Genomic DNA, 8,556 nt, shown 5'->3' with positions numbered 1-8,556 from the left:
GTTAAATCAGTGGCTGGCTTTTAAATAACTGATTTTATAAAAGTAGTATCACAGATGAAATACACAGGTTGTGACTTTTATTTTTCCTGGTGTTTATTATTATAGCAGTTTTGTTTTCTTAAATTTGAAAAATCTGAAGATTACTAATTCATTTAGACTTTGAAAAACAGAAAGTCTCCAATATATTCAAATACAGGAGGTATCTTTTAACAGTTTTTCTTTTAAACTGAACCCTCTATCTTCCAGCATTTTGTTCACTTTATACTTTTCTCCCCTATCAAGTTTCCCCGTTAATACAGTTATATTACTGTTTTAGAAACTTTATGACTTATATTTTGCCTTTCCTCCACAACAGATTACTTTCTTTCACACTGACAATTTGTAAGAACATTAGAACCATTTTATTTACCTTCTTCTCCCTTTACCAGCATTGTCACTTGTCCACGTATTTGTACATCACAGCTAACACATTTACATTCTATTTTGTAGCCATGATTTAGTATTCCTTTAAGGATGAAGACTATATACAACATTTTCATTGCAATTATTTGCTATTCACGAAATATCTAATATTTTATACAATGACTACATTTCCTTTTCTCTGGTCCCAAGGTCCGAGCGCTGTTCACAGGACATTAGACGTCATTTTCGCATGCTTCCATCATTTGTTCAAAATCTTGCAGGGTATCAAGTCCGATATTTAGAAGATGTGTGTCCTGTATAAATGTGTTTTTTACTGAGAATTTCAATATTTTTTTCTTGTGGGGTGAAGAAATACATGACTTCCACCTCATGCCCTGAATACCATGGGTGTCTTATTCGGTGTCTAGTCTACAATCCAGTCCAGTATTTCAGAAGTTCATTGACTGCTGAATTTCAATTCATAGTGTAAGTCTGTTGTTCATTTAACTTTTTTTTTCTGCAAATTTGGCCTTTTTTTAATAATGCAACCTGCGGCCTTTCTCTTGTCCCGAAATCTGTCCGAAGTTCATATTCAAGATACGCAGCTTCTCAACCACGTCCGCGGGTCTCAGCTGAAGGGCCTCCTTCCCACAACCGCATCTCCCCTAGGCAGTGTCTACAGCACTCCGTCCACCGTCCCGGGGACCGCGCGGAGCGACAGCGCACGCGCAGTTGGCGCCGGCGAAATCTCGCGAGAGCGAGGCTCACAGCGCCGCGGGCCTCCCGAGAGTCCGCCATCCTGGTGGCTTCCGGAGTCCCTCAGCTTGCTCACGGCTTTATATGTGTACCTGTAAGCGGATGTTCAGGATCACGGAGCCTGCGACGTAGAAATAGGGGAAGTTGATGCGCAGCTGCCAGGCCAGCTCGAAGAAGGCGAGGAGGGTGCGGGAGAGTCCTTTGCAAAAGACCCCGTACGAGGAGGGGGCGGCTGCTGGGCTTGAGGCCCTGACGGCCAGGGAGGACGGAGCGGCGGCGGGGGCCATGGAGCAGCCGTCAGCGCCCGCCCAGCGTCCGAAGCCGAAGGCCCCTGCAGCCTCCCAGCGCAGCCTCCCAGCGCAGCCGGGACCCGCGGGAAAAGCGGCCGCCCAGCTCGCATCTGCGCGCCCCGCCGCGGCCGCTCGCTCCGGTGTGGCGCTGGCGGATGGGGCGCTCCGCCCCTTCCTGTGGGCTGCGGATGGCGTTGGGAGTTCAGCCAGTGGAAGAGCTGCAGCCGGCGATGTTATGTAATTCGCACGGACAGCCGCACCAGATATTTTCACTTTAAAGTGAAAAAGCTAAGTGACTTTATGTAATTTCCTCAAGGGGACATTTTGTAAAGCCTAGGTCGGGTTTTAACTGCTGTTTGTCTGCTATGTGTTTGCTACCTATTTGACATATTTGCCTGTACTGCTAGGGCGAGATGCCCTTGTTACATAAGCTAGTGCAGACATACTCTATTCGTTACACACCATAACTGTAATGAAAGGTCACTGTCATAGGCTGTGGGTTTTCCTGTGTATTAGGACTGTTTAGCTTGCAAGTGGCAAATTAGTAAAGCAAAACGAACAGTAACACCTCCCAGCGCGCATATATATATATATATATATATGTAATTTCCATACATACGGTGATCAAATTAAGTGTGGAATTTCCACATATTTCAGCATGCAGATGCACATGAGAGACCTGGGCTAGGCTGCAAGACCTGAAATATTGCTAACATTTCAAGTACTTCCATACCCTTAAAACCCTTAAATTCACGTAATGGGTCTCCCATAGCCACATTGCTTTTATGAGGTTTAAATGATGGACATTTCATTACCTTCACTAAGCTTTCGTCTTAACTAGAAAGCACTGTAGCTGTCATCAGTATAACCGACATTCATGGATTATTGCACGTGCATGTTTGTGATCCTAACCTCCGATTACAGTCTAATTCTGAAAATCTTTGTTCACACGTCCTGTATTTCACCCTGTAGTGGCTATGATTATCTGTAGTGGCTATTCAGCTTATAATTATTGTAGCCAAGTGTACTTCTGTATATTCTCATGACACACCTGATAGAAATAGTAGTTCATTTGGCAATTTGTAAAGCTTAATTGTGTGCCCCTAGCTACAGTTTCTTTTGCTATGGTACCAGTAGCACCCCAGCAGCTAGAGAAATTGATTATTTCTGACAGCCTCTAAATCACTGGTATAGCCCTTGAAGGGCAGTGCAAAATGAACGAGCAGGAGAGAATGTGTAGTTTCAATGCACACTTAAAATTTATTCTGTCTTGAAACAAACAGTTCGTAGAGCTGTTCAGCAATCACAGTTGCAGAAGTTGTTAAGTCCCTGCATCTTTCACCTCCAACTGTATAAGACTATGTGTTCTGTCTTACATTTTTCCCTTGTACCACTCTGTTCTCATGCCTGGCCCTGATTAGCATAGAAAAAAACCACTTTGTCTCTAGGTATTCGTCATTTAAAACCCTTTGTTCTGCTTTCTACCTACAAAGTATTTTAAAGTCAAGGTAGCTAATTTTTTTCAACCATTTTTCTCAGGATGAAGTGTAGAATTAATTACATAATTATGTTAATTATGTTTCTAATGGAGGCTTCAGTCTATCAACATTTCATTTAGAAACAAATTTGGTGTCGTGTGAAGACGTCTCACTAAAAATGTGAAAAGACACAGACCTTGTAAGCTATAATCTCTCATTTTTCTTTCTTGAATAAATAGTATTGAAAAAAATTTATAGCAAATCTGATTTACTTACATAGAATATTTTAATAGCTAAATGTATACTCGTTTCTAAAAAAAATTTTTTTCTCTGTTCTTCCCCTCCTTTACTTTTTTTAGATATGGAATGTACATAGTAATTGTCAAATTATTAAGATCTATTTTATCCCTGGTTACAAAAGCCGGTGACATTCCATGAAACATCATCTATCAATTTTTCATTAAATATTAAAAAAATTAACAAGCTTGTAAACCGTGCATATGGAAGAGTAACATATATATGTGTGTTTGTGTATGTGTGTACATATTCATACATGTATTAAGGGAAATAATTTGAGAATTCTAGAGTGTAGGAAACTGAAAAATTGCCTCTGTTCTTTAACCAGGAGAATAAACTACTGGGCCACAAAGTCACAGTTTATTTTGAACTCAGCTGAAATTGCAAGGTAGGCAGGTAAACTGAATTATAAAAGATGATGAGCTCTTCCAGGTAAAATACATGAATTGTTTTATCTTGGTAGAACTGAGAAGTATCTACCATAAATGTCAGAAATTATTGGTGCAACTTTAACCAATTATTGTATTGGATAATAGCAGGTTATAGATTCAGCTTAAAATTCCTGGAAACCCCAGATAGTGATATGTAATTGCCACTTCTTTTCTCTGGACCTCTAGTAAGAGCTTACAGGAAGGACTGGAGACAGGCGAAGAGATCTAAAAGAGATTTTTTTTCATACATGGCTTGGTAGACAGAATAATGCCCTTCCAAGGGTTTTTCCTTTCTAATTCTGGGAATTTACATGGTGTGAGAATTTTGCAGATGTGATCAAGGATATGCACCTGGATTATTTAGGCTGCTCTAGTTAGAAAGCTCTTAAATGTAGAGCCTTTGTCTTAGCTAGAGAGAGGGATGAAGGAAGAGGAGAGGAGAAGTGCCAAAAGCATCAGATTATAAATGGTTTCTAGTAGCTGGAAATAGCAAGGATATTGATTTTCCCTTATGGCCTCCAGAAAGCAGTGTAACTCTGATTGCTGACAGCTTGAATTTTAGCTAATTGAGTCCTGTGTCAGAATTTTGATGTATAAAACTAGAAAATTGTTGTTGTTTAAGTTACTGAATTTTTGATAACTTGTTATAGCAGCAGGAGAAACCTTAAGTATGTAAGAATATGGATATGGTTTACTTAAGTTTGAAGGTGGAACTAAATACTTGCAAAGGGGTTGAGGATGTATAGTTCAGGGCACAGCACCTGCCTGGCAAGCACAGGTCCTGAGTTCAGTTCCCAGTATCAAAAATGAGCAAACAACTAGAGAAGCCCACCTGTATTTTAGACCCCATGTAAGTGAAAGGTAGTCATTGGCTACTGCTGGACAAGCAAGAGAACCACTCATGTTCTGAGTCCTTCAATTTGCAAAATCTGCCACTGCTGACTGAGGAGCGCTGTCCACTGAAATTTGGACCCTACTGATACCAAGCAGAAAGCTCTAGAACCATGAGGAATAAGAAACTGTACCCCCTGGAACTATAGTGACACCTGTTGGAGGTCTGCTGCTACAGAAGGACAGAAAATACTCTGGGTCCCACACTGACACTAGGCAGAAGCCATCTGCCACTTGAGAAAAGGCACAATACTATCCAAAATGGACTGTTAACAGATACCAGGCAGAAGTCATTTGCTACTACCAGAGGGCCAGTTAACCTCATGACAGACCTTCCACTGATAAAAGATGTTGATTGACTAGTATTTGGGGAGGCCAGGAAGGGTACCTGTCTTTGATTCCTTTACTGATACTAGGTAAAAGCCATGTTTTGCCACTGGGTAGGAAGAGAAAAGCCACCGTCAAGTGGGATGCTACACAGATTAGTAGTATTTTGTTATTTGGGGAGTGATGGGGACACCAGAAATCCCACATTTTGGGGAAAAGTATATAGCAGGTGATAAAGGGAATTATTGGGTGGAGAAGAAAAACACCCCATTGCTCTACTGTGAAACTGCACTGAGGTATAGGAATGTGGAAGGATTCTCCCTTTGTATTTCAGCCCTTGCAGTGAATACAAGGCTGTGACATTCTGTTGTCACAGTACTTTGAGTCCAAATGCAGATAACACATGGAATGGCTTAAGTTTCACATATGAATGGCCTGACAAAATAGGAAACATGTCCATTTCTGCATGATAATGTTTAATTCAGAATTTATTATACATATGTAAGCAAATATGCAAATCACCAGCCACTGTTAAGAGAAAACAGTGGTTAAGAGGTTGGAATTATCAGTCTTTACTCATGACTAAGCAGGGTATAGGGTGAATACCTGTAATTCCAGCATTTGAAAAGGCTGAGGCAGAAGGGTTTCAATTTAGAGCCCAGCTTTGGCACTATAGGTAGCCCCTATTTCAAAATAAAAACAGAAAAGGGCTGGGGTTGTAGCATAGTGTGAAGTCCCTGCATTCAACCTAGTGTGGGTATGCATGCACATACACACATGCACATACAGTCATGATTGTTGCTAAAAATTGGTGGAAAAAGCGATAACTTTGGAAAGGTGGGAATTACATGAAGAATTCAGATGAAAACACTGGACAACAAAAACTTGATGTTGGAGATGAGTCATTCATTTGCTAACTTATTAATTGATTGGGCACAGCAGAAACTGAGAATTAGTGGTGAGTGGAGGTGAGTTAGTGGAAAATACCTGTGCTGGAAACAAGAAAAATAAAAGGGAGAAATGGTGAAGGCAAATGGAAACACTGACAGTACTGTCTTCTTGCATTACAGGTGGTGATAAAATTGGCATAACCTCTTTGGATAACAGATATATTGTTTTAAAAATAAAAAATACTGCTAGGTCTACAGTGAAGCTTTGAAACTTGGTGGCAGCATCTAAAATTATTTAATATATGTATTATATCTAGATGCTTAAGTCTCGAATTTGCATCTTTACACTTTGTGATGACTTAGTTTTTTTATGTATTTAGTACAGGGTATACAGGGTCTCACTACACAGATCAGACTTGTAGTGATCCTCCTGTTTTCAGCCTCCCAAGTGCTGGGATTATAGGCATACATCACCACACCCAGTCTCAACATGCCCCAGTGGGGGGGGGGGCAGCATGGCATGTGGTGCTGGGGATCGAACCCTGGGCCCTATGCTTGCCTAAGCAGGCGCTTTAGTATATTGAGCTATCTGGCCTGCCCGTGATGACTTTTTGATTCCCTTCCCACATTTTTTTTTTTTTTTTTTGTATTGGAAGTTGAACTGTAGACTTTGTACTTGCTAAGCAGACACTGTGCTGCTGAGCTGTATCCCTTGCTTGATGCTTTTTAATAATTGACTTTTTTGCTTATGCCATCAGAAGAGCTGCTTTTAAAAATTTCTAATGACTTGATTCTAGTAGTTCGGATTCAAATTTTAATATGTATTTCTGTTTTTCTCATGCTGAAAAATTTGATCTCTGACAGTACACGCACATATTTTTGTGTGCATCTCTGTATATAATAGTTTCAAATTAACAATACTTGGGTTATTTTCTAGCAGTATTTTGCAGCAATTTTATGATTTCTGTTAAGGTATATCTTAATGGAGATAAAAGTCAAATTATGTTTTAAGATCATTTGATGTAATTTCACTTTAGTTAAACCATCCACCAAATAATTTCCTTTTTGTTTTTGATTTCTGGAGATTATACTTCATTTTGTAATTTTGTTTGTGATTGTTTAATGAATTTTCATGGTAGTAAAATAAAAACTTCAAAACTACTTGGAGGAGCCTAATTCCTTCTTTCATTGGTTTCCTTTCCTATAGATTAGAGCACTTACCTTTCCTTAGATAAAATATAGCATTCTATATATATTGTTCTGTACTTTTCTTTTTAAAAGTATAACCAGGAATGGCTCCATCACAACATACAGCAATCTTTGTCGTTGTTTATAGCTGAATAGTACTCCACCCACCCTTTCTGTACAGTTACTCATTGATTCAGGCTATAGATAGCAACTTCAACACATAGCTTCCCAACAGTTATTAACCTCTGTGTGTGTGTGTGTGTGTGTGTGTGTGTGAGTGTGGTAGAAGGGGAGCGAGAAGTACTTAAGAGGGACATAGAGTGTTTTTTGAAGAACAGTAAATTGTCACCTTAGAAGGGTAAAAGACAATCTATTAATATTTTAATAGCACAATGTTCAGCATTTTTTCACCTAAATTTCTCTACAATTTTATCTTTTGGGGGGGCACAGAGTTTTTTGGTTTTTTTGGCGGAACCGGGGATTGAACTCAGGCCCTTTCGCTTGCCAGGGAAGTGCTTATTCCACTGAGCCACCTCCCTGGCCCAAGGGACACAGAGTTTTAATACATCAATTCTCATATTCTGTTGGCAAGAACTCAGTCACTTGAACATATCTAATTGCAAAGGGGCTGGCAGATGTGGTGTCATGTGTGCTCAGAAAGAAGAGGAAAATAATTTTGGTGAGCTCCATACTACCTCCCACATATTTATGTCTATTTTTTTTTTAAATGTATTTGGTACAGAGTCTCACTATGCAGCTCAGACTCGTAGTGATCCTTCTGTTTTAGCCTCCTCAGTGCTAAGATTACAGGTGTGGGCAGGTTTGTGGCTGGCTCAGCATGCCCAGAGATTGGGCTGGCGCTGTGGGGCCGGCTCTTCCCTGTGCTTGCCTAAGCAGGTGCTTAGTCCGCTGAGCTATCCCGCCTTATGTCTATTCTTAAATCATAGTGTCTACCCTTCATCCCACACACAGAACACACCTGTAGTTCCCTGTGAATACAACTCACTGCCCTATGAGGGAGTCCTCATTTTAAAGTAAAAACTTCAGCTTCAAGTACAGAGTTTGTGAGTGATAGGTAGTTCTTACCACTGTTGGATGTAGTTCCTCATGGTCTGGTGTAGAGATAAACTCAGAATGAATATCCTTCTTCATTCATTTCTAAGAATAAAATGGATAATTGAGGTCAGAACAATTAGAAAGAATACCCGCATCCTCATTTATCAGAGAAAGGGAAAAACAACTATCTGTGTTCCACGACAGCGCTAAAACCCACATGGGCTCTGTGGAACCACTTCACTGACTTTTAACATGGGAATTCCTGGTTAGTCCCTGTGTCTGGTCTCGGGGAGGAGCTCCCTTATCCAGAATTTGCTGTGGCTTTGTGCCCTACTCCTCACGTTCATTATTACCTTCTTTGTTCTTGAATTGAATTATGGGTAAGATATACTACTGGAGAGGTTACATATTTCAAGACATTCCAAGTAATACAGGTGTGGGAGCCAGAAAGCCATTTTAATATTACAGATTTTATTAAGTCACATACAGTTCTTATTAGTAAATAAGTATTTAATATATCATATATAAAATAAAAAATAATACAATATAT

General features: G+C 39.9%; 1 protein-coding gene across 1 annotated transcript; it reads right to left on the bottom strand.

Annotated features, from left to right (window-relative positions):
* Positions 1–941: 941 nt before the first annotated feature.
* On the bottom strand, positions 942–2,000 carry Smim10l1 (small integral membrane protein 10 like 1). Its single transcript, XM_023709587.1, has one exon. The coding sequence runs from the start codon at positions 1,443–1,445 to the stop codon at positions 1,239–1,241; it is 207 nt and encodes a 68-aa protein (XP_023565355.1). The 5' UTR covers positions 1,446–2,000; the 3' UTR covers positions 942–1,238.
* Positions 2,001–8,556: the final 6,556 nt, after the last annotated feature.

This window comes from Octodon degus, unplaced genomic scaffold (genome assembly GCF_000260255.1).
Source record: "Octodon degus isolate 3935 unplaced genomic scaffold, OctDeg1.0 scaffold00012, whole genome shotgun sequence".
NCBI lineage: Eukaryota > Metazoa > Chordata > Mammalia > Rodentia > Octodontidae > Octodon > Octodon degus.
Note: the sequence above shows the minus strand (reverse complement) of the source record. Positions and strands in the feature narration are given on the sequence as shown.